General features: G+C 42.8%; 1 protein-coding gene across 4 annotated transcripts in view; it reads left to right on the top strand.

The window, feature by feature from the left end:
- The window catches only part of nav3 (neuron navigator 3), a 225119-nt gene that overhangs the window by 64393 nt on the left and 133635 nt on the right, over positions 1–27091 (top strand). For all 4 annotated transcript variants that reach the window (XM_028570121.1, XM_028570119.1, XM_028570120.1 and 1 more), the window contains exons 2-3: positions 4085–4202; positions 7591–7643. In XM_028570121.1, coding sequence (XP_028425922.1) covers positions 4085–4202; positions 7591–7643 — 171 coding nt within the window. The remainder of the gene's footprint in view (positions 1–4084; positions 4203–7590; positions 7644–27091) is intronic.

The following is a 27091-nucleotide window of genomic DNA, read 5'->3' as shown; positions in this document are numbered from 1 at the left end:
AGTGGGGAGATTGGACTGAAAGTTACATAGACGGTGACTCAGCGTTATCGTGAGCTGTCTCAGAGTCGGGTAGGAAGGGTTTAAAGAAGATGTGAACAAAAAACTTTCAAATTCTGTGAACTAATGTTCACCTGCTGGTACATGGTGAAGTATAGAAATAAAAATAGGCTGTTTTCCAAGACTATGTTTAAGCTAACTCTTTTTTTTTTTGTGTGTTTGTGAATGTCATCGGCACTCTTCTTTTTTTTTGACAGGTTTCTGTGAGCACACCAAGCCAGAGTGAAATTGTATTTGTGAATTCCTTCAGAGGCTTTGTTGATTCCTATTGGAGGCTGTATTCCATTCAGCAAGATCCCGCTCCGAGCAAACACTGTCTCTCTGCAAGGGTTTGCTCAGAGCGGGATTTTAAAGTCACTTTAGTTCGCTTTCTTGTGATTGTCAAACTGTGTGAAGCTGTGTTGTCTTGCTGCTAATCCACTAACCCCCACCACCCCACCCCCACCCCGTGCAGCATAAAACAAACTTTGCAGAATGCAGTGTGTGACCTCCAGGATATACAGCTAGTGTATAGCCCTGAAGATGTGTGCTTATTGGAATCCTATCCCTCCAGGAGCTGCAGCAGATGCACAGGCAGCTGTCTATTTTAGCCACAAACTCACCCATATTGAATTCATCCGCATCCAGAAACAGTCAGTTTTGCCACCTGTTTTCAATTCGGAAAAGCTCTAGTCTGGCATTACCAGGCCTTCCTCCACAGTGCTGCGGAGGAAGGTCTGGCTAGTCCAAACAACATTCCGGGATGGGAGAAAAAGGTGCTCTGGTTCATTGGCATTTCTTTAACCCAATCACAATGGTCTTGGGTGGTGCTAAGCGCCAGACGGAACTTGTTTTGGTGAAACACGTGCACGTAGGGAGGCGAGCTCTGGAATTAAAATGGCTGTCGAGTGTGTGATGAGAATTAGTTGTAGCTCAGAGGATGTTCCCCCCGAATCGACCGGAGTTTAGAATGCCAACACAAAGAAAGCGGAAGGCGAGGGACATCTGGCGGAATTTCCGGCGGCACCGGAACAACCCCACAAATGAAACGTTGTCAATATAGTCTAGAAAAATCTCTAACTCTTAAATTCGATGCACTCAGCCCCTAACATTTGCAGTTGTAGATGGAAGCACACAATAATTAGCATTTTTCTGTAAATGTTAAATAAATGGACTGAATTTGGATGGGAATGGGACTATTGCTATCAGGAGAGTTGTCTATGTCGGTCTATGTCTCTCTGTTGCTCTGCAGAAGCGTTTATCTTCTGTCCCTGCTCCCTCTTTAGAGAGAGAGAGAGAGAGAAGCAGGAGGTGGCTGCTGAAACAATGTAACGGATCAAACCCTCCTCTTCGTCGCAGGTCTCTGATGAACATAGCTGTCCAGCCGCTTGTGTTCAGGCCTTGGTGGAATTTTTAGATGTCAGCAGGAGCAGCACATGCACTCTTCATTCCTCTCTTTCTCACACACACTTTCTCCATCCTCCTGTTTGTTTACTTGCCCCCCGATGGGATGTGGTTTGCATTTGCGGTGTGTGTTTTTCTGTATGTCTGAGTAACTGAGCCCCGTTTGTGTTTATGTGTGCATATGTGTTTTTTTTTTTTTTTTTTTTTTTTTTGGGGCTTTACGACTTCTCATCCCAGAGAAAGTCGCTGAAGGAAACCACAACAGATACAAACTTTAAAAGCGCGTCACTCTTCCAAGAAAACCGAAAAGAGCGGGAGAGAAATGCTTTTAATTGCAAGCGGTGTGTGAGGTAAATGAGGGGAAATCACGAGAAACCATGTTTTATGAGGGAATTCCTTGTGAAATGTCGACCGTTTGAGATGCTGAAAAGTTCTAGTTAGAGAGATCCACAGAAGTCAAAGATCTTCAAGTTCCACCATACAGTTTGACTTTCCTAAAAATGACGTTCCCATACAACTAAAAACTTCATTCTCAATTACTTTTCAAGGGAAACCTATTTTTTTGTGGATTACATTGATTTTGATGCATCACAAATACGTTTCTAATCAAAGTCTGCCTAGGAAGGATGTCGGGGTGGATGGATGGGTCAAACAAACACGGGACTTTCACCCAGGAGACCACTGTTCTTGTCCCGTGTTAAACCAAAAGTCAACATTGTCTTCTTTTAACTTCCTTACATTAGGGGTGGGAATCACCAGAGGCCTAACGATCCAATATCGTTATGATACATATGTCACGATTAGGGTTGGGTACCGAAACCCGGTGCTTATACGGCACCGGTGCCTTAACAACCGGTATCTACCGGACCGAATAGTAATGCAGATTTCGGTGCCTCATTTTAGTGCTACTGAAATGCCATTTTTGACATTAAGGAATTTCTTTTATGTGGTGGACACCCACTTCATAGAAGATCTTACATTTCTGAGGGGATTTCATCATGCTGCTCACGCCTGCATTGCTTCTTTTTTTTTTTTGTGTGCTTTTTAATCCAGGGATAACGAGAAAAGTTTCAGAAAGCAGAGCAGCAGTGTTTGTCTTTATATGGGCTGATACAGATTTTCTTTTGGTCCCAGTATCTCAATTGAAGCCTAGCAGGAAGATGTTCCTCCATGGCTGCCTGGGACATTTGTATCAGTGGGGAGAACCAGGTCCATTTTCTAGTTAATGTAATTTCCCAGGTGCTGTCTGGTTGTTAGTGAGAGAGGTTTGAGTGAGTTTGGAGACCAATGTGTGAAGTTAAGGTATATACAACTACTTGGGGTGCTTGAACCAGCATGTCTGGGCTGGAGGACGGCCCAATAACTCCCACAGCTTCTTCAGTCCTCGAGTTCGTGTTTGAAAAATGGAACCGTTCTTACACAAAGAGAACCTGATTGTTTTCGGAGATGCCTGGGTCCGTGGGGCCGAGCACTCGGAGGCCAAATGTGATCCACATCTTTGGGCTTCGGAGCCCGGTGAAACCGCAGCAGCTGTTGAGATCAGTCTGCCGTCCGCCGACCAAAGCATCGCTTACCACTGGGCTTATGGGCTCTAATGAAAGACAAAGCGGCTGTTAAGAGGTTTAGGTGGCAATACAAAGGATTATCCGACATGCTGCCCTTCCGGGTTCAGACACAAAGTTGGGAGAGTGAATCCACCTGTTAACAGCAAACATCTTCTTTAAGACTTGATTCATGAAAAAGTCAAGCATTTGAAATGCTCTTCTACTTCCAGTACTACACACTTCTTATCAAATTTAAAAGACTCACAAAATGACCTGAAGATGTCTGACAGATGGGCATTATCCTTCATTTGGGTGCTACATTTGTCGGCGCAGGCTGTCACATTTACATTTCTCACATCCATCCATGTCAGAGGGTTTGCTGGGATCATTTGTGAATCCCACGGAGGAAGATCATAAACAGCGTAGCTCTCCGAGTGCCAAAGCTTGATGAAATATTTGAGTTTGATGTGCAGGGAGTCGGGGAGTGTTTGGACATTCTCCCTGGCAGGACATTAACCACATCACTGTAGAGAAGACAGAGAGGATAAGCAGCGTGGTGGAGAAGAAGTCAGTTAGAAACTGTGAGGATAAAATAGGCCTCAGGGGCAAAACCTTCCTTCCTTTACACTATTTGGTTACCATTATGTAACTTGATGTTTTCTCTGAAGGGCTTTTTAATGCGTCATTTTAGATGTTTATTCAAGAGTTTGGGGCTCGAACTTACTCATAAAGTTATCAGGACTTCCAAGTCATCCATGTTTGTAGTTTCCTGACAAGATATCTAAGGAAGGAAATGCTTTTCCGGCATCATCAGGTCAATGCGATGCTGTGTTGCCAATTAACAAAAGTTAATTTGGGTTGTTTCAGAAAACCCCCAAAAATTAAATGTCATGAAATGATATATTGCTTTTAAATGACTGAAGCGAGTGGTTGTGTGACATCAAAAAAAGTCCCGTTAAGTGAGTTGACTCTTTGCTACTGCGTGTCATAATTTGGATAACTCTGCATCTACTGCACCAAAAACTGTAAAACCTTGTCAAACACACACACACACACACACACAAACACACAGTGACAGGATGTTTTCTCTGTCGTTGCAGATTTACACAGACTGGGCCAATCACTATCTGGCCAAGTCTGGCTGTCAGCGCCTCATCAAGGACCTGAGCCAGGACGTGACTGATGGAGTCCTGCTGGCCCAGATCATCCAGATCATAGGTAGGCATCCACACACACTGTCATACACACCGGCTGTTCTCATGAACCATCCGTACGTGTCGCTACGAAAAGTAAAGCACTCTAATTTGTATGTATTCTAGGTATTTTTTTGCTGTATGCACCGCATTGTCTGCCGCTGTATAAGAACGATGTGGTCTGCGTGAGGAGACGGTCTTAATAAAGTGATGGTTCGGAGTAATTTCACCCTAGGGTCCTTTGCAACATGACCTCGAGCCAAACACCCCCCCAGAAGCTTTTTTCACCTGGGTCGAACATTGGGAAAGTTAGCGTAGAGTAGCGTTATCAGCCGAATAGCTTAGCGCAGGGGCTAATGGACCCACATTTGTATCTCGTAACAGATACAAATGTGAGAGAGCATGTGAGAGCAACAGAGAGCAGAAGAGAGCAGGCAAGTGTTCATAAACTTCTGGTGTACTTACAAACTATCCAATCCATCATTTTATGAGTACGTAACCTATTTGTACTAGTGTAGACCTTTGGTATCATATGGGGCATTATTAGTGGGGTAACTTACGAGATACAAACGTGGATCTCTCGTAAGCTATTCAGCGGCTAACGCTACTCTACGCTAACTCGCCCAATGTTAGACCCAGGTGAAAAAAGCTTCTGGGGGGTGTTTGGCTCGAGATCATGGTGCAAAGGACTCTAGAGTGAAATTACTCCGAACCATCACTTTAATGGTTGTGGTGCCTAAACTGTTGTCGCCGCATGGCGCCCACTTTTTGTCGGCTAAATTCAACTGCCACGGACACCCTGAAAGGATTGTTTTCTCGCGGTGCTCAAAGTCGCCTTTTCTCGGCTAAACTCAACTAGCGACGGCCGCTGATGCGACCGACAGCTCACGGAGCTCTGTAGCCGGCATCACGGCACCAGCCGGCGATTGCCTAATTTCGTAGGATATCATAGGAATTGGTGTGCAGACATTTTCGTACGAGATCATATAAACCTGTTCATTAGAATGCGTTGCACGCGCACACACACACGCACGCACAATCATCTCATCTTTTCTCTATTGTGTACTGCTGTACCTATTATTCTATCATCTATCTCTCTTCTTCCTTCTACAGCTTTCTGTCTCTCTTTTTGCTCTAATGTAGTTAAGTTCACACCTAAAGTGCATTCAATTGTAATAATTATAACTATTACATAATTATCATGACATATTTAGAAGTATAATGTCTTACTTCAGGTATAACTTTCAACGTTTAAAAAGAATATTAATAAAGCCGAGATGAATATATCCATGTGTTATCGGCACTAATAAAACCCTGCGTGTGTCTATAATTCATCTTGTCCGGGAGATGAAGCGAACACACACACACACACACACACACACACACACACACACACACACACACACACACACACACACACACACACAAACACACACAGTTTTGTCTTTGTTGTGGTGAGTCAGAGGGAAGCTGTTGCTCAGTCTATTTGGGCCAAATCGCAGCAGCTCTCCGATGTTTTGGGTGCTGCAGCAGAATACATCTATGGCTCTGACACCCTGGGGTGCAGAGGCTTGTGTCTCCCATTGCACCCCAGAGAGAGTTTAATAATTTTTTTCTCTTTCCATCATTCTTTCTCTCCCCTTTTTATGTCTCTATCTATGTCTCCCTTCCTTTCTGGTGCTCTGCTTCTCTTCATTTCTGTCTCTCTCTCTGTCTCTCACCATTGAACTTTTTCTAGGTCTCTCTCTCTCTCTCTCTCTCTTTCTCTCTTTGTCTCCCTCCCCCCTCACATCTTTTCTCTGTCTGATCTTACTTTCTTTCTTATTTTCTTCTCTTTTCCTCCTATCTTGCACTTGCTCTCACCAGTGTTGTGCAGTAATACATTGCTGAGTCACACAATCACACAGTTACTGTAGTGTGATTACACTTTTCAGCAGAGTGTCAGGGATTACAATTAAAACAGTCCCTCCAGAAAAAACGCAATTGTGCGATCGCATAATGCAATGCATAATCAGCCAAAATCCGCATATTTATGCGGGGGCCGCATTTTTTCAAATATGCCGCACTTTCGCCGCATAAATTGCCGATTTCCGCGCAAAATATGCCGGGCTGAAAGATTTTGCGTTTACGTCACACAAGAGCAGCCATTTTCCCCTGTTGCCATGGGAACGTTATGAAGTGACGTAATTACGCGACGTGAACATCATCGAAAAGCAGCAAACCCCGCGATGAAGCCATGATGAAACCGCAGGTTTTGCAAGTTTCCGCAATTTCATCGCATACAATTGCATAAATATCCCGCATATTCCATCGCATTTTTTAAGGAAACGTGCCGCATAATCAAGGATTTTTGCCCGCAACAATCACAAAAAAACTCAGCATTTTTCTGGAAGGACTGTTAAAAGGCAGTGATCACATTACAGTTACTCTTCTCAGTAACGCTGTTACTTTGACTTTACATTAGTCTATAATTAACATCTTTTCCTAACCATAAACAAGTACTTTTAAATCAAACCCTACAGTCACAACTGTCTTAGTCATCATTTTTGTAACAGTCTTATGCATTATGGTAGGCACGCCAGATCAGAAAATGGTCACATGGAGCCTGTTAATGGTCACTAAGTGCCTCCACTGACTGTTTGTTGAACCCAGTATTAATCACACAGTAATACATAATGAGTAATTCTGAAGTAACTCCTCTCCCACCACTGGCTCTTATGCAATTTTGTCTTTGTTTTCAGACACATTTCTCTCACACATTCTTTTTCTTCTTCTTACGTCTACTGCCTTTGCTCTCTCTCTCTCTTTCTCTTTCTTTTTCTTTGTGCCTCCATTACTGTTCTGAACGTTTCTCTTTCTGGGACTTCCTCTGCTTCTGTTTAACACACTCACACACACAAACACATTTTCCTCTCTATTACATATGCTGCCTTTCTCACTGATGCTGTCTGTCTCCCTAAATCTCTCTCGTTTTTTTTTTTTTTCTTCAAACCTTGTGTTAACTTCCTTGCTCTCTTGTTCTCTCTCTCTCTCTGTCTCCCTCCCTCTCTCTCTCTGTTGGATTGAAACTTTACCCTCCCTGCTCGCCCGAACAGACAATGAGGCCAAGCTGGCCTGTCAGTAATTCTCTGGCGGCAGCTGACGAATTAGGCAGCTTTGCTTCCCAGACCTCTCCTGCATCGCTCTGCACCTCAACACACACACACACACACACACACACACACGCACACACACACACACACACACACACACACACACACACACACACACACACACACACACACACAAAGATACACACTCTCTCTTTGCTGGACTCGTGCACCTGAACTCCGAAGTGATTGGACGTGGGGATGTTAACGTTCACTATGGGACGAGCGTAAACGTCTCGTTTCTTCATTTCCTTTCTCACGCAGCGAACGAGAAGGTGGAGGATATCAATGGCAGCCCCAGGAGCCAGTCGCAAATGGTGAGTGTTTGAGCTTTTCTATTCCACTTCATCCATCCTTTAATGCACTGTTGCCTCAGAGAGGCTATCTGAAGCACGGACTGCACTGCTGTTGGACTGTAATGATGTCAAATGATGAAACAAAGTAAAATTCCTCGATTACAGGGATTACTTGCGGTCAGTATTGTAGTGCAGAGATCACACTTCATTTCACAGAACTCAGGTGATGCTCTCATCCACACCTGCTGACAACAGCTCAACATCCACTGACCCTCAATATTGCAAGCCAAAAATCTGATCTAATTCTCCCCTACCTGTGTTCTGTTATGAATCCAGTGATCAAGAGATGAGACTAAAATTACAGTTTAATACATTACTTCAGTGGTGCAAAGTACTCTGGTCAGTCCAGATGTACTTCACTTGAGTATGTTCGCTTTTTGCTACTTTATGCTTTTACTCGTCTCCATTTCAGAGGGATATATTGCACTTTTTACTCCGCTACACGTGTTTGGAAGCCGTCGTGGCTACTTACTTTTCAGATTTAGATAATGAAATACATATGGTAAGCTTCTAAAATACAAAGCATCTCTATACCTATGGCTCTGAACTTGTTTGACTTGTGACTCCTCACTAAGCAGTGTCTACTTAGAGCGCCTTGTCAAATTTCAGATGTCTATGAGCTGTTAGCAGTGCCACTAAAGAGTCATTTCCCTTGTGAACCTATCAGATTGTTTCAAATTGTTTCAAATGATCTGATATTTCACAAAGAAGCAAAGATTACATGCTTCCAATTTATCCTGTGAGCCTTTGGAAGGGACCGACTCCTTGTTTGGGAACCACTGGACAAACCTACATTACTATATAAAGTAGTTTAAATTAGCTCCACCTTGAGCAGCTACATCATTAAAATGCTACATATGACAAAAGATAACAATCCAGTGATTGTCATTTTTCGACAAAATCCACCAGAGTTTAGAACGGCAACACAGAGGAAGCGGAAGGTGACGGACATCGGGCCAAAATGAGGGACATCCATCTTGTAGCTTTGTCCAGCGATTGTGATTGGTTTAAAGAAATGCCAATAAACCAGAGCAAGTTTTTCTCCCTTCCCGGAATGCTGAAGTGTGGACTAGCCAGACCCTCCTCGCTGTGGAGGAAGGTCTGGCAAAGCGAGACTACAGTATCTGTATCGCTACCGGTATCGAAAATTCTTTGAACGATACTGAGCCCTAGTCCCAGTTAAAATTGATCATCTCCAAAAACAATGTTGCTTTGCACGTTACTTTCAAACCATGATTTCCAGTAGCCAATTGTAACAACTCTGATCACAAACCATAACTTACTAACTCTTTATAATTCACAGAGATGGGTGTATAGTAGTAACCACATTGCCATTTGACCAAAAACACAGCAGAGCCCTGAAAGATCAAACCCTAACATACAGTACTTGACTTACTATGCCCTTTTCAATAATCTCTGCACTCCTGGCGGCTGAACGATGTTGGCGGTGTCGTTTTCTCCCTCTGTTAATGAGATGGAGGGCTGTATAACCGCTGATTGTCGTCACTGTGAGATAATTACCCTTCACTTTAACTAGAGTTGACTAAGTGTTTATGCACTGTTGGTTTGCCCTGGCATCTGCCCTCCTGCCATTAAAAGTGACTAAAGCTGTGTAGCTGCTTTGGCGCGCTGTAAGACACTGTGGGCGGGCAGCGAGTTTGGTCCTGACAGCGTGTGTCAGTCTTTGTGCCCTTTTTCTTAAAGCTGTATGTATAACTTACTGTACAGCATTTTAGCTTTTATTGGACCATTTTCTCTCTGTACCATGCACATTGTCCTAATATTTGTCAGAATTTCAATGTTTCTACTAGTTAGTAAAGAAGGCAATGGATTTGATGAGCTCTCTGAGGAGAATCAGTGGAGTCTTTACAAAAGGGCCCCATCACTGGAGGGAAGCAGAATGTATTTTACAACTGGTTTCGCCGTTTTCAGCGGTTTTGTTTTTTTCCTCTATGGTGAGTCCAGTTGCAATGGAAGCGGCCTCTGTTAGAAAAACAACATTAAAGAACCAGGAAGGAAGAGAATGTCAGGGTCCTGTGAGTCCTGGTGACCCCTAATGTCACTGTGTGAGCTCAATGTGTCAAAACCAGCTCTGGAAAGATAACTCCTGTGCATTTAATTATGATTCTGGTGCTGGCTGGAAACAGCTGAAGCCAGACTGACGCACCGGTTGGTCGCTTTGGGGTGAGTGCGTGCGTGTGTGTGTGTGTGCGTGCGTGCGTGTGTGCGTGCGTGCGTGTGCAGCTAGCTCTGCGTCTCAGTCACTTACTAAGCCCATTGATCCACCACCTGCTCTGACCACAGAGGGTCCGGTCAGCTTGGGAAACTGAAGTTTGAGGAAGCATGGCTACTTATAGTGTCAGCGCAAAGGGAAGAAAACATCTGACACACACACACATCCACAAAGATGGGGTCAGCAAGCAGAACTGCTGTTTGGAAGAATTGTGAACTGTCAATTAGGATCCTTTGTCGTGGTGGACACATGAATCCCCTGGTTCAACACAGCCCTGTCTCAAAGTGCGCGTAGGGAGGAGGTCAGGGTGGATGGATGGGTCCAACAAACACAGGACTTCAATATTAATTCATTACATTTATATAGCGCTTTATCATAGACACTCAAAGCACTTCACCCAGGGACGGCTCTTTGTGTCCTTAGTTTCGTAATTTTGGTTATGTAACAAACGTACTTCTTTGAACACCAACCGTGATTTTTTTTTTTTCCTAAACCTTACCAAATAGTTTTGTGGCTTATCACTTAATTGTTTCTCTGGTGTGAATTTTTTATCACATTATGTGCCACAACCATGTAATAGGTGTTCAGATGTTGTAGTCATTTGGGGGTACATATAAAAAAGCAGCATGACTGGCTCTCAGTCACCAGAATTTGAAATTTCCCAACATGCTTCTATGTAGTGCTGATGATGTGTGTGCTAGTGACCTAATGCTGCTCTCAGTTTCTTATATAAAAGTCAGTGTGAACATTAACCGGACCAGAATTAAAAGGTAACTTTTTTTTTTTTTTTTTTTTTTTTTTACCTTGACCGGTCCAAATGAACTAAACCACCCTCAGAGATCAAGGTGACGACACATGAACATATTGCTCTCCAAGTGCAAAACTATTTTGTCAGACTTGTTTATCCCAGGGGCTTGAACATCATTGTTATTAATCTGAAACGTTACTTATTTACTGACAACCTTGAGAATAACTCAAGCTGTTTTTTTAACTTTTGGCTGCGACGCAAGCTGTGAATGTTGGAGACCTGCCACTGGCCACCTACTGTAGCACCTGGAGCTTAAACTCCTTGGCCGGAGACATCACAGTAGCAGCAGCTGTCAGTGGCGGGGCAGATGAGTCTGATTTACTTCCTCTGCGCAGATTTGGTTCCCCATTTGGGACTTGAAACGGTGATCCTGCAGTCACAAGCCTGTTTCTCTAAGTGGTGGGTCGCTGGGCGGCCCAGTGAGTGGACTGAGGCCAACTGAGCAGCTGCTGGAAGCTGAGGAGCAGAAAGCAGCACGGCACCAGCATCTGCAAGCTTTACAGCTAATCTACATCCATAATACACTCCTTTTCTCTAAACCCGTGTTCGCAATGCGAGAGTTCCACGAGTCAGTTGAAGTTCTATCGTTTCCTGCTGAGCTAAGCCAACATAAAAACTTGGCCCAATGTGTGGACGGCCAATAAGAGTTATGGCCAAGAAAGGTCTGCTATGGCTTCTCACAGACATCTTCCAACAGCAGCTAATTCCTTTCACTTCCTATTGTTTCCTTCCAAAGATTTAAAGGCTTTAATGTTTTAAAATGCCCCAGTTGCACCCATCTCAGGAGTCATTTTGATACCTGATCAGATCAAGCTATAATCTCTACATTTCCTGTTCGTTTGAACTTAGCCAGTCAGCCACTCCATGCCTTCAATCAGTATCTGAATGCTTATAGTAGTACAGGGTAGTCCTGATAATTATAGGGCCAACGTGTAGAATATGAATTGGCATAGAAATAAATTGGATAGAAAAGGCCATTGAACTGTTTGCTGTGGTCATTTGATTAGTACAAATACAGTTTTCATGGTGACAACACGCGTCAGTAAAGTGTGTCACAGCTCACTTGGAGGAGAGTGGCCCGACGCAGCTCGGAAGACGTTTTCCGGAGTAAAGAGGAGGAAGGACTATTGGACCCCCACCTCGCTCCCGAGCCCCAACTGTCACAGAAAACAAGCCAAACAAAGCCGTCACTCATCTGGCGATAGCAATGTGCCTTGTGTGGGTGACACATTAAGTTGTTAAATCTGACTCATTTAGCAGCTGGCTCTCTGCCTCGTAATGTTACTACTCCGCTGCCCGTTTGTCCGTTACTGCAAAACCTCACCTCCGCGATGGAATGGATTTATCATTTGCCATGGCAATGGTACACATAAAAATGGCTGCTGCTATGTTGATTTGTATGTGAATGGCCTTTCTATCCATTTTATTTCTGTGGTATCACCTCTGACTGCTCAGAGGTCTAACGGGACAGCACGGCAAAGAACTGGAGAAGTATGAATTAATTAATAAATTAATTAATAGCCACCAGGTTTCCCCTCCTCTACTTGCTCTAATTTGCTCCTATAGGGAACAATATGTAAAACAGTTTGACCTTTGGTCTCTGTACTGTTAACAGTAAGTAATAAAAGTCATTTATAGTGTGTCCTCTATTAATACTAAAAGCTCAAACTTTGGTCACTTTGTTGAAAAATGTAAAGTTATAGATTGAAATGCCACAGCTTTTAAAATGCTGTCCTTATACTGTAGTTCTACTGGAAATAATACAATAAAAAGGAGTACACTTCCAGCCTTTAAAGGACAATTCCGGCGCAAAATGAACCTAGGGATTAATAACACATGGGTACAGAGTCTACTGTTCCCTGGGATATGTTTTCATGCTAATCGAATGTGACCAGTTTTAGCGTGAAGCGCTAATTAGCTTGTAGCGCTAGTAGTCGGGGCACTGGTAAAGTAAAAAGAAATCGCTGTTTCTATACCACTAACAAGGCTCAAAATAGCACCACACTTCCACGGTAGCACAATGAGGGTCCCTACATGTGAACCGAAGCATTGAGAACTTTGTAAGTGTACAGGCAGTTTATTAAAAAGATAGTTCAGAAAGACAGTACGGTTCACGTATACAGGCAGCAGTTACTGGTTGCACAGTGTTCGTGGTTCGACTGGTCATGACTGTTTTCCCAAGATGCCGCCTGCCTATATACGCGAACGCTACTGTCTTTATAAATTAAACAATAATAATAAACTACTTTTAATAATGCAGACAGTTTTCCTTTCTGAATGTCCGAGCTCTACCATGGCTGCATCTGTGCAGTAGTTGCTTTCAGTAATGGAAGAATAAGTATTTTACTTTTGCATTTCATGTAGACACATCTACATTGTGAATGCAAATGGGATTCCACACATTTGAGGCCTGGCGTTCCCAGTGGTCAGACTGGTCAAAATTGCGAACATGCCCGTTTATTTTCCCAGTGGAGCTTGCGGCTGTTTTCTTTCTTTCCGGGGAACAGTTTTGGTTGGATTTATTGGTGTATGAACTAATGATTGCTGGGAATTTGTTCCTGAACGTCGGAGCTAGGCTTGTCAACCGAACCGTACCCTCGACCACATATCTGGTCCCGAAAGGAATCGTCTGCAACCGCTGAGCCAGCCAGTGAAGATGATGAGAACGAGGAATGACAGGAGCGTGGTACGAGGGGCTTCAACTCAGCGGAGATTTGAGTCTGGTTCTGTTTCTTTCCTGGATACAGTCTTTTTTTGTACAGTTTTGTTATTGTTTTATAGCTTTGTGATAACAGAGACAGAAAATGTAGAGTGTGGATAAAATACAGTGGCTAGAGAGAAATGGGAGGCAGAACTTTAGGTTCAGTTTGTTTGTCTTCTCTTAGTTTAGTTTTTATCACACCTCTCAATAGACTCACCCTTGTAGATAACTTGTATACTTGCAATGGATGCATTTGACTTTGAGATTTTGGATAGAAGCAACAGAAGGGTTTTCCCTACCATTATAGGGCTAAGGGGCAGCACCCAAGCCGTTTTGGGCAAAACATAAGTTGAATTAATGTAATATCAATGTAGGGATCGAAAGTAACTACATGAGTTTTCTCAGATCTAATGATAGTAGTTGGTCCCCAGTGGACTTCTTCAGCAAGTTTTGTCTTTAGGCTTTTTAAATTTCATTTATTTACTATTTACTCTAGCTTTTCCAACGTTTTAGACACAGATACGGTAATAATAATGGTCCAAATTGATGTGAAATTGTTTTTTTTTTATTGAAAACCTCTCATTTTCTCGAGCGAGGATCCATAAGGATGCCCCCGCTCAAATTGGTGCATCTAAGTCTTCCACGCACCTGGGGAAAGAACTGGAGAGCTAAACACATGTGATGCAAAACTATAAACACATTCTGTGGATTAACAATCCCACACAGCCTTTAAACGCCTCACCTCACAGCGCGCTCTGCAATCCCTCTCCCATGTGAAACTTCACGCCCTCTGACAGCGCAGTTTCATGGTAATTGTACAGACATCCAGCGGAATTAGATGCACACCCAATGAACTGAATGAGTTTTATTCATTTTTTTCATTTCTCGGAATCATGCTCAAACAGGAGAACGGCAGGCGGGGGACCAAGAAGAGGCCCGTTCAGCAGAAAATATTAAAGCCTCGCAACACTAATCCTCCTCATTATAGACAGACATCATTAGCAAACCATAGAGCGCTTCCCTGCAATACAGATGACGGTGCAGTTTAACTTTCTGGATGTGTGTGTGTGTACTGTGTGTGTGTGTGTGTGTGTGTGTGTTTAGCTTCTAGCGACCTCAGGGAAAAAACAAACACTGTCAAAATCTTAGATGAATGCAGAGATGAAACATCTGTCAGCAGAACAGGGCAGAGTAGATTACATCAAACTGCAGCCTTGGCTCTCGTCCAATTCACTTTGATTTGACAATTGAATTTCTTTGGCTGTTTGTGTGAAATTCGATACAGTAAAAAATTCAAGCGCACTACATATTTAAAAATAAATCAGTTTACGTTACATTGCGCAGGAACACACCATGGTAGGAAAATGTCACATTGTCGTGATTTTAGTGTTTTAAATTTGTCAACATTTAGCACATAAAAACTCATATCTGAATACATTTATAATTAGCGGTGGCCGAAGTAAGACGGTTCAAGATGAGGAAGAAACTTTAGATTAGAAAAATAAATGAATGCTGAGGTGATTCTGTGGCAGAATTTACTTTATCTGCGTATTTCAAACTTGAGGGAAATTGCTGTGATTTCTCAGTTTGCTGGGGATTTTTTATTTGCAACTGAAACCCCAGTGCCACTGACAAGATCAGTAGCTTTTATCAGTGACACTCTGCTCAGCGGTGACTGAAAGCGCTGTTGTCGGCTCTGCTTGCTACTTCCTGATTGGAAGCTGACTTAAAGCCGAGAAAACAACCACGATACGACACCTCCGTTGCAGATGAGAGTTTGCTGAGTTATTAAACAGCTACTGGTCTTGTACCTAACCGAAAGAAAAGTTCACACCATCTTAGTTTAGCATGCTAACAGTTGCTAATTAGCAGTAAACACCAAGTACAGCTGAGGCTCATGGGAATGTCATTAGTTGTGCAGGATGAAAACTACAGTACACCTAGATACAAATTTAAGGGATCGCCAAACAACAACCACCTTCGAGCTAGCGAGCTACACGCTGAAAATGGCAAGTTTTTAAGAAAATGTGGACGGTGCAACAAGGCAGGCCTGCTTGGTTTTTTTCGGGGAATGATTGTAAAGAGTTACAAAGAATATGTTTACTCTCTCTAACTGGGACGTTTTGGGACCAATTGGTGGGATTGCTGTGGACAAAGCACACACAGTGATACACTGGTAGAGGCAAATAACTATGTATCCAGCTAATTTAAATAGCTCACGTTACTGTATTGTGTCAACAGTTAACTTCATTTAATATTGTATGTGGCGTTTTCTTTTGTGGGATGCAAATGTTCCACCAAAACAAGTTCCTTCCCGAGACTATTTTCAAGAGCCACCGTGGCTGCGTCCGGAGCTTAGCGCCGCCCCAAGACCATTGTGATTGGTTTAAAGAAATGCCAACAACCCAGAGCGATTTTTTTTTTCTTCTATCCCAGAATGTATCTGTTGTGTAACCAGACCTTAATACACAGCGCTGTGGACAAAGGTATGGCAATGCGAGACCAAATATTCAGCGACTATAAATCTTTCAACTGAACTTAACAAACGTATTTAAATCAGCAAGTGATAAGAAATGTCACACTGTTCAGTATTCTGTCCTTACAGTCGACGCAGGTTTTAATTGAGTCTAGGGTTTCTTGGAGACCATAAAAGCCCACTGGTCTCATCTGGGCCCCATCTGTTGGCAGCCTGCACACCAGCCAGACAAGAGGACAAATGGCACGAGCCACTCAGTAGTATCATCTTCACCGGCCTGACGCTTCATCATCAGCACTGCGCGCCATTAATCTCTGCGTAATTGATTGTGTGGCCCAGGTTCCTGCGAGGCCAAACCAGTCGGCATCTGTGTGACACTCTTCCTCAGGCTGTTGATTTGAGTACACCAGCCCTGACTGTCAGAGCTTTTATGAGAGTCAGTTGGTCTAGAAATACACATACGAATGGATGATGGGAACTGTGGGCTCCTGAAACACCCCCGATGTCATTTTGCCTGACCAGCGATTCGCAGCAAGTGGCCCAAAGAGAGCAGAGGCAGATGGCCAGTTTAGACTGCTGAAACTATAGTTGTACAGGGGGTATTATTTATTCTCTCTTCATTTTCACAATCTAGATGCCTGGATGGAAGAGAGGTTAGCGTGTGACCAGAAGGTTTTAAGTTCAAATCCTTTGTCAGATGGAAAAGCTGCCAAGTAAAAGAGAGTGAGAAATGTCCTCCCTGTCCAAGGCTGAGGCAGCAACAAATCAAAAATCAAGATGAAGACCAATTTTGTCCAAAACATTCATTACGATGAAGCACATCAGTGTCATATCCATACACAGCAGCTGTTTTTTTTAGCACAAACCTACTCTAGACTTCCTGCACAGGCAAAGTTAGCATTTCACTGATGAACACAGTGGAGCATTTAGCAGCTAAAGAGCAAGATATTTTTCTCTGGTGTTAGTGGAGTCCCAAAACACTTACTGTACGTCACATTTAGCAAGCAGTATAGGCTACCCTATACAGTAAAATCCAGAGCTCCGTCGGATCAGTGACAGTTGGTAGTTGTGTTTAGCCGCTATAGAGCTCAATGACGCCGGCTACAGAGAAACCAAAAAAGTTGAGTAACGCTGCGCCGTACCATGCAGTGGAAATGGATTTGAATGGCACACATTGTGACACACAGTGCAAACACAGTCCTGCAGCGTAATTCAATTCTGCACTGGACCCACACGTAAACAGCTTCTTTTTTTTTGTTTCTATTCTCAATATGTGCCAGACATACAGAGGAATCGAAAATACGTTTCTCTCCGACCCACTTTTGTACACGTGCAATGTAAAGAAGATAAAAGTAATATACACAATAAATAGATACATTCTTAATAGTGCAAAAGGATGGCAAAACCAAATTGTATAGAAAAACAAAAGTGATTGAAAATGTGCAATGTAAAGGAGAAAATATAAAATGAACAAATTGTTCCTGTGATCCCGTGTACTTAAATATATTTTGGCAGAAATTTGACATCTTGGAACACACTGAGGAGGATATGGATGGACAATGGAAAAGTATAATTATTCCAATATATTAAGACCAGGTTAATGTTGAACTCTGTCACTGCCAAGCTCCACAAAGGAGCTATCTACAAACCTTTCAGGATCGCCTTTCAAGCCTACCAGCAGTTTGCTTTATTCAAATGTCACCACCAGAACAAGACACATTTCTAATATTTACTGCCAGATGTTAAAGAGTAGGGTCTGCTCACCAGCTGCTTCAGAGACGCTGGAGCTTGTCCATAATAATTTGTTTTAATTCTATACCGTGTTGCACTATCAATAAAATAATGTATGATAAACACATGCGCGGGGGCTTTTACATATGATGTTAATCCTGGACTGATGCTGCAGATGTCAGTTTTTTTGGCCTGTATAGCTTCTAAAGGAACAGCTGGTGTTTATCCGTCTTCATATTTCCTCTACATATTGAAAAGAAGATAAGGCATCCATCTTGTTTGGGCCAACACATTTTGGTCTTGCTTTCAACACAGTACACAGTCAAAGAACAAGATATCTAGTGACGGAATGTTTCATTATTAGCGCAGTAGCTGTTGAAGGGCGTGCATGATGAATGCTCGATGCCCCAAATTAGGTTGTCTAGAACCAGTAGGACTTGGAGTGCGACCCAGTTTTTCAACGTATGGCTCCTCGAATGCCTCAGCAGCTGTCGCTCTAAAACTGCTCTCACACTGTGACTCCCCTGGCTCTCTCGACTCTTGTGAAGCTTCTTTGGGGTCCATCTCTTTCTTTGTCTCTCTGCAAGCGCCAGTCTTTTTTTATTTATTGCAAGAGGTGGTGTGTGTTCTGGTGCACAGGTTGACCCCGTCATAAGTTAGCCATTTCAGCAGCATGGACCAAGCACCCAGGGGCCCATTACAGGCTCACTTGTAGCTCAATTGGAAGCTTTTAACCACTCATTATAACTGAACGACATCGGCAGATGTTCTGTTAAGGGAGCTTGTTGAATCGGGTGCAGTGGAGGACTGCTAACCTCTGATGCCGCGCAGTGTGTTGGATTGTGATGCACCAGCTGCAGTCTCTCTTTACTATTCCCAACCTTCTCTTATTCACTGTGAAAGTTGCCGTTTGGGAGTACGTAAGAAAGTTTAAATCAATCAATCAGTCTCATTTGAGGGCTGTCAGTCGATTATATTATTGAATCGTGATTGATTGCAAATGAATCACACATTTTTTTTATCTGTTCTAAAAGTACTTTAAATGGGATATTCTTCAAGTTAATGTCAATTGGTATTTCAAACTCACATGGACTGTACAAATAAATTTAGTCTTCTGCAGAGAACCATCTGGATGGGCTATGAAATTGAACCTGCCATTCAAAAGACCCTTTTCTTTATCCATTTCTGCTCAAGGAGCTTTGTTTCTGCTAGCCACCCACAACGCTACTGCTACATCACCTCCTGATTTCCCAAACTACGGAGCGGCCCGAGGTCCAAATCACACAATGCGCGTCCGTCAAAAAGAAATGGTGGCGAATGTGGACAGACAGATTATTTTAAAAGGATGGAATAATGAAAGGGTGCTGTCAATCCACGTGTGGGCTTGTGAGATGGCTAGGGTGGCAGCGTTTGGAAAAAAATGTCGTATAAACGGTTTGTCAGATTGGATGTCTCTACTAGAAAATTTGGGACAGTACCAGAACTTTCTGGAGGACTCCTGAGAAGCTTTGTGCTGGGGAGAGACATGTATGATGGACTTATGGTGTTGTCATTTATACATATAAATGACATATGTTTATGTGCTTTATGGCTTATTGTCTATTTTGTCACTATTCTGTTGAATGGTCTTGAATATTGTAGTTACAGTCATCTTTTCTTGAGTTTTGTCTTGGTGGGTGGGTGGTGATGACGACGAAGGGGGGGGCGATGTGTACATGTTGCAAGTTGTATGTTGTTAAAAAATAAAAAATAAATGTTTAATCACCGAAAAAATTTGTGGCATTAAAAGGAAATTTGCGTTAACTCGTTATTATCGCATTCATTTTGACAGCCCTAGTCTTTTCACAAATTCCTTCTGTCCTTAGCTGCTCAGATTAAGCTTATGTGAGGAAGGCAGAATCCTCTTTCTTCTTTATCCTCTTCTTTTCCCCCCTATGTTATTGTTGAGTATTTGCCCATGGACCCATTGGCAGCTCAAACCCTCTCCCGCCTCCCTGTCCTTAGTAAACCCCACCCGCCTGGCACCCTCCTGGGCCCCCCGCGGCGTGACACGGCTGAGCTTCACTCTTCATTCCTCCGTGCCTGAACAAAAGGAGGCTTTTACTGTAGTTGGCACTGCCTCACAAAGTGAGAGCACCAACTACTGTGTTCCGTGTGAATAGTCAAAGTTCATGACTTTTGTTTTTGGATTTATTTTTTTACGCTTATTCACAAAAAATGCAGTTGACAAAGCCACATTTGTTGACTCTTTTGAGAATTATCAGCAACTACACACAGGGTGCTCTTGTTCATCACTCCCAGCTTTGTACTGAAACAAAAGAAGTTAAAAGATCTCTTGGGAGTCCAGCTTTCTCTGGAGACAGCGCTCACTCACTGCTCTGGAAAAGCAACTTGTGCTTGTCCTTACGTACTAAAGGCTGAGTAAAGTCATGGAGCAACCAAGAAAAATATGGGAGGAGGAAATGTAAATATATACAAATAAAAACAGCCGCTGCACCTCATTTATCTGACCATTGCAGCAGAGGAAACTGCATCTGACATTTAACATCTGGGGAAAAGCTGGTGACTGCAGATGTTTGCAGCAAACTATGGAGGTGCATCAGAGAGTTGCTTTACAGTAGCTCACCGTGATTGGCTTATAGCAAGTTCAGTCAGGTATTTTATGATTGAAGCAGCCAATAATACTCATTAAATAGGTAGGTTATATTCTGAATCTGTTTACTGCAAAAAGCTTTTAGGAGAAATCTCCCACACAGATTTTTTATAACCCATCCATCACTGGTCATTTTGAAATGTAGTGCAGCAAAATGGTGTGACCCAGGCAGTATCTTGTGGGAGGCTTAGTAAATATGCCCCTCACTGTTTTACTCTTGAAGCAGAAACTGTACCATTAATACAGTACTGTTGAGTATTACTGGTCATCAGCAGGTACCGTATGACTGGTTGTCTATGTCCATTTAGGACAGTGTTTTTTCCTGCACGGCCCCCATTTTGTAGATAAAAACGTCAATAAGACGACAATTGGCAGTCAAATCGGGCTCCTTAGATTAAATTGTGGTCTCCACTACATATTTTCTTGTCTCTGTTTTGGTAGTTGTGGGGTATGGCGTGGCTTCATCGTTTGCTTCACGTTTACCTGGCTGTCCTTTCACAAACATTTCCATTTTTGGCTAGCAGTGCAGCAGGCAATACAAGTTTTGTTGCATCATTACTCTACACTGTAATCAGATGGCATGAAATTGCTTTTTTTTAGAACATGTAGGACAAAAAAGGTTGCAAACCAAAAAGAAGTGCAGTAGCAGGGCTGTGGAGGTATTGCTGGTCAGCAGGTTGTGCAAACAGATGCCTGAAGAGTCAGCAGCTTAACCCCTCTGACCCGTTTGGGAGAAACAGCCTCAGACAGGAGGACTGACAGCCAAATTTGTCGCCTGTCAACAGTAATGCTGTCCATCATGTTGGTGATGTTTACCTACGCAGAACGGGACTGTAACACTGTGTGTGTGTGTGTGTGTGTGTTTGTATGTGTGTCAGAAAGAGACAGAGGACAGCTGAGTCATTCCCCACCGGCTGGAGTGAGCTTAAAAGCCATGAAGAAACAGTTATGCCTCTCGCCCCTGAAAAACATCCTCCGCTCATTTATTCTCCTCTGCTTACTTACTTTAGTGTACTCTGGTCTGAAGATGAATACTAACGCCTCTACATCTTCTTTCAGCTGTTTGTTATGTATTTACTTACAAAGCCATCAACTGAGATGAGGTTAATCAAGATTAGTTTTCTTGCTGCATCTCAGTATTTTCGACGAGAGGGACAGTCTTCCAGTCTCCCAGTTGTTTAATATTTTACCTTAGAGGGACACTCCACCAATTTTGTATGTCAAGGCACTTTCAATAACTACCTGGCTGGTGATTGGATGAACCATCTGTCTATCAAACCCTAGCCGAAGCCAGTCGGGAGAAGAGCGAGATAAACCTTCAGTGTCGTTCGTTGCTCTTCTTTCAGTGAAGAATTACTTTCCAGTTCCAGTGTTGCCTTTTCTTTTCCAATGAAAGTAGCTAGCACCAGCTCCAAAATTCGCTGAAAGTAGCTAGATGATGTCATATGCTCATTTGCATATTTATGATGTCATTACGCAATAATTTGCATTAAGCTTAGTGGTTCTGTCTGCAAGGTAGATAATAAGAAATATAAATCTTTCGCCAAATAATCACAAACTCACTACGGGAATTTGGGGTTACCTACCTGGGGTTTTACGTCTTTTCAATAGAAAGTTGCCAGATTTGTTGCTAGTCGCTTTTGTGAAAAAAAAGTCGCTAAGGGGGTTTGAAAAGTCACTAAATCTAGCGACAAAGTCGCTAAGTTGGCAGCACTGTCCAGTTCTGATGTAACTGATACTACTGCAGCATCTACGCTAACCTGTTTAGGAGCCGCCATTGTCGCCTCTCTGTGTCGTCTCCACCTAAACCACTACCAGTAGCTCCTCACAGGATGCTGTTTGGTCCCGGGATTCTCACGTGATCTCGTGATATCTTGATATCGCGAGAATCCAGCTTCTATGCAAGGTTAACTATTTGCTAGCCTCAGGAAAAGAACTACACAGTCTTTGAAAACTGTCTCTGGAGGGACCTCCCTCCAAAGTTTGAATACATAACCCCGATGATGTCACCAGGGTTATCCCAGACTGAGACACTTGAATACCAGAAAAGCCTGTGTTACAATGCTGTGGGGTTGTACCTGGCAGGTACTGTCTAACAAAACACTTCATGGAGTTGCATCATGGGAAATGTAGGATCCAGTTTGCGAGCTCTGAAAGTTAGGCCTCGGTCTCTGGCTGCTCCGACTTTGACCATATTTTAAAAATCTGTTTCTACTGAGTCGCTCAACCTCGTGCATCACTTGCACAGTTGCTGAAGTACCCCTTTAATTACACAGCCTTTTCTGGAGTTGGCCTCCATGGTGATACACGTTTCCAAAGATATTTAAAGTGACACTGCAACGCCGCTATTGTTCCTTCATAATTTTGCTGCTGTAGAATCACCCATAATTCTGCTGTAGCTCAGGAAAAGATGCGTCTGTGATGAAAGGAAATAGAATTGAGAAAAAGGCACGGAAGGAAGGTGACAGATGAAGTAACAACAAAGGCAATCTCTGCATGTGCTTTGCATCATTTAGCTATTTATTGAGACGGCAGACAGAAGTGATAATGAGATCTGACTTGAGCAGTGTAAAAGAATTTAAATAGATTAAACCAGACATTGATGAGATGACTCGTTGGTCTTTGTCATCCATGAAACATCTTTGTTTGACTCTCTCTCTCTCTCTCTCTGCCACTCGTTCACACTGCCTACACACACACACACACACATCTGGACACACACCCCGTCTGTGCGGCAGATGCGCAAAGCCACACCGAGGCCCCCCAAGTTATTTGATGCTGTAAACATTTGAAATTGAAGCACCATATATAATTGAGACATCCGTGGATATAGGCTTGTGTTGCCCTGCAGATCCTGTTGATTATACATCATGTGTGTGTATATGCTGACTGGGCTAGTACTGCAGCTTCCTTAAAGAACTGGGAACGTCACAGCCAGTGAAACCCTTAAAGAAAATGATTGTGTTATTTACATGAATACAAGGCACGGTGTGATTAAAAATCAGCTGCTCTGGCCTTGTTTTGTCTCTGAAGCCTCGGCTACTTGAATTGAATAATTTTCCGTTTGGTTTTCTTGCATTCTGAAGAGTTTTATGGCGTACGGTTTCATAACATTTAGGCTGCTGTGAATGAAAACATTGGCTTTGCCAGCCCGAGGGGTCCGATAAATCTGGATGTACGGGGGTTCAGCGTGAGGTTCACACTCATGGTGTGAGCAAATGGCCTCTTTTTATTAAAGATGTTAGGGAGGAAAGGCAGATCCTCAGCTGTCAGCCACGACAGGTTTCAGTCAGGGCAAGGAATTATGTGGGACTGCCACCGTGATCAATATTGCATAAAACAATTCTCCAGCCTATGCCAGATGAGAAAATGTTCCTTTACTTTGGGTTTTGACATGATGAGCGATGATCCCTGAATTATGAGACGGGATCCTTTAACCCGGCTGCCCCGGCCGCCGCTCCGCTGCAGTAAAGCTCTGTCCCATTTGATCCGTTTTGATTCATCGCCTGTCAGCCGCCGTCTGCTTTTGGATGCATTTGGAGTGATAGGACAGGGTGGAAGAGGAATCAATGGAGTGTTTGGGCCAGAGCAGTGTCAGACCCCCAGTCTGAAGAGAAGAGTTGATGGAGAGGTGACGTACAGTACAATGAGAGAAGTGGTTTGTTTGGTAAAAAGGAAGGCTTCAGATTCTGACAACATTGTGAAGTACTCTCAGCGACCATGTCCTTCAGGTCTTGGCTGTTCAAGGGAAAAAAACTCCAAAATAATTCTGGCCTTGTAGCTTTTTAAACCCTTTGGGCCACAACTGTGCTGCAATAAGCGGAGGGACTTGGCTTCATCTGCATGTAAATGTTTGTCTTTCCAAGCAGCTCGGCTCAACGGCAATGATTGATAAATTATATTCTGGCTGTAAAAAGCATCCCAGTTATGTGTCGCCTCAGACTGACTAATGAGCTCTGCCTCATTAGGTTTCAAGTGCCATGAGGAAAGGAATAGGTACAAAAAGTGTGTATTCATCCTCTCAGCAACCTCTCAAAACTTTGATACAGGGGTGTCTGAGGCAAAACTCATGTTGTTAGCTTTCGCCGGCATCGATTTGGATCTGCTGGCTTAAAACGATGACACAGTGGTTTGTACGCGAGGGATTTTGATTTGGTTTGTTTTTGGATTCCCCCGAGCCATCACTTAACTTTGATTTCTGCCTCTAGCAAAAGAAAGTGATGCGATGACCGTCCCTGACCCCACTGGTGATTCAGATTCCAACTACCAGGACGACATATGAGATTTAAATGTGGGTGTAAAATAAATGAACATTGATAGCATTTAGAAAATGATCACTGGGTTGACAGTGAAACGGATTGGAAAGAAAAACTAGAAGTCAGACCGAGACTTACTTACAAAATAGCGTTGTTTTTGAAGCTGGAGTCATCTGTGTTTTTGAAATACGGACTTAGGGGTTTAAGGTGGCATGTATTTTCCAGTGGATATGTAGCATTTTGGAATAAAACCCCTCAATTATCGAGCTGTTCTCATGTGCTGTAAAGCGCTAACGCCTGGTTTTCCAGTCCTGTCTTGAAGGAGGTTGTTTTCTGTCCCGTAGGAAGTGGTAATTAAGGTGTTGGCCCATTTGGATTTGACAGTTGCATCTAAGGGAAAACACTTTCCAATTCCAGCCATTATGCATCAGTCACTTGATATGTTTGGAGAGGCCCAATGGCACCAGCCAGCACACTTTTCATAAGGCGATGCAATTAAGCTGCAAACATGCAGATGTAGCCACTGTCTCATTTTGTGTCTCACCAAGTCTCACTTCACACCAGGAGTGGAAAGAGAATCACAAAACACTGTGCTGCTCTAGAGATTTACCAAAAGTTTACCAAAGGTACATTTTAAGTGCACTCGGTTTTTACAAAGAACACTCTTACATGTAAATTTAAAATCCTAGTCATTACTTTCAGAGCCTTGCACGGTCAAGTTCCTTCCTACATCTCTGATTTGATACAGCTACATACCCCCACCCGTTGTCTGAGATCATTAGGTCAGATGCTATTAGTGGTTCCCCGCACTAATTTTAAAACTAGAGGGGATCGGTCATTCCAAGCAGTGGCTCCTAGGCTGTGGAATGACTTGCCTCTCTTGCTACGTTGTGTGGAGTCTGTAGAATCTTTTAAAAAGCAGCTGAAGACTCTGCTGTTCAAGCAGGCTTTTACTTAGTCGAGGGGTTTTCATGGTTGTTTATGTTTTCTATTTGTATTTCAATTTGCTTGTATTGTGACTTCTTGTATTGCCTTTTATTATGAAGCTCTTTGTGATTTTTGTCTGTGAAAGGTGCTATACAAATACATTTGTCTTACTTACTTACTATGTGATCTTGTCCATGCAGCTTTAAAAGGACAAAAAAGAGTTCACACTAGTCTTTCAATGGAAGAAGTACGAAAAGAAGAAGAAAACCTTAAACGATACAGTGCAAAAACAGATTCTGGCCAAAACACAGTGTTTGTGTCTTGTTAACTACTGGTAGGACCACAAATAGCCAATTTACAGCTGCTCAAAACCTATGTGTGCATTTCAATTCATGCATGAAATTTCAGTAAATGCAAAGCACCGTAGCAGTTATTTTTATCCAGTCTACTAAAATCACATATGCTTTACATAATAGTTGACCAAACCATGCTGATTTTTATATATATATATATATATATATATATATATTTTTTTTTTTTTTTTTCATTCTTGGTTTCCATTCATTTGTTTTTGGTTTTAAAAAAAAATAATGAATGAACAGGCTCTTGAAACATAAAGTTAAGTATTGAGTGGACTTTGTATCTGTATTCATATTTGCTTAAGATACTATATCAATAGGTGTTAATGAAGTTTAAGTGCAGAAAGATTTGTCTGCGCTAGTGAATAAACACTTGGAATAGAAGGAAAAAAACATTCACAGATGTAAAACGGTATGGTTTGCATTGGATGCAAGTGTTGGCAAAAATGTGAGTGAAGCAGCTACAACTTACAAATACACAGGGTAAGAGCCTTTAACCAAGTAGTAGGTCTAGTCAACAGAAGCTTTATTCTTAAACACATAAACTGTGTTCCAAGGATATCACAGCTTTGCGTTCTATGCCTCTATACATAAAGTCATGCGACCTATCTTTAAAGACGTGTGTGCCATACAGGATTGTAATGGCTACCAGACATGTTCATACAACTGGTCTCCTCTCCTATCTTTCTTATCTCTTTCTTAAAGTGCTAATGCAAACTCATCAGTGATGTCAGAGAAGGTTGGAGCAGTGAATGTGGGTTTGCCTCGTGTCTACCAGCCATGGTACAAGCTTTTTCTCCGCTCTGCTGCCTGTGTCAGTTGGAACGTGATATTTTGATTTGTAGCCTGGCTCTGTAAACGAAACATAGCTTCATTGAAACTGATTATCGCAGAAACTTAACAACTCCCCCTCGATATTCTGAGTGGCAAGTTTCCTTTCCCGCGGTGCGGTGTGGCACATATGCCCTCCTGTCACTTCTCAAAGTGGGGCCCCCCTCCTTTTCCCCCCGCTTCAAGTACTTCATGATTGGGTGAAGTGCGCCTCATCAAAATGCCCTTTTCCAAATTGCTTTTAATGGCTTATGTGGATCAGTCTGATGCCAGCCTCGTGTCGGAAAAATAAATGATGTTGGTTTCTCGAGAAGCTGTTACAGGATGCCGCAAAGCCAAACCGCCCACCAAAGTAGCAGTTAAACATCGCCAGAACCCTGCGGAACATTAATGCCCCAGCCGTCATCAACGCCTTCAATCATTACCCCGCTTGT

This window comes from Perca flavescens, chromosome 23, assembly GCF_004354835.1.
Source record: "Perca flavescens isolate YP-PL-M2 chromosome 23, PFLA_1.0, whole genome shotgun sequence".
NCBI lineage: Eukaryota > Metazoa > Chordata > Actinopteri > Perciformes > Percidae > Perca > Perca flavescens.
This window is presented reverse-complemented; position numbering and strand designations above follow the sequence as displayed.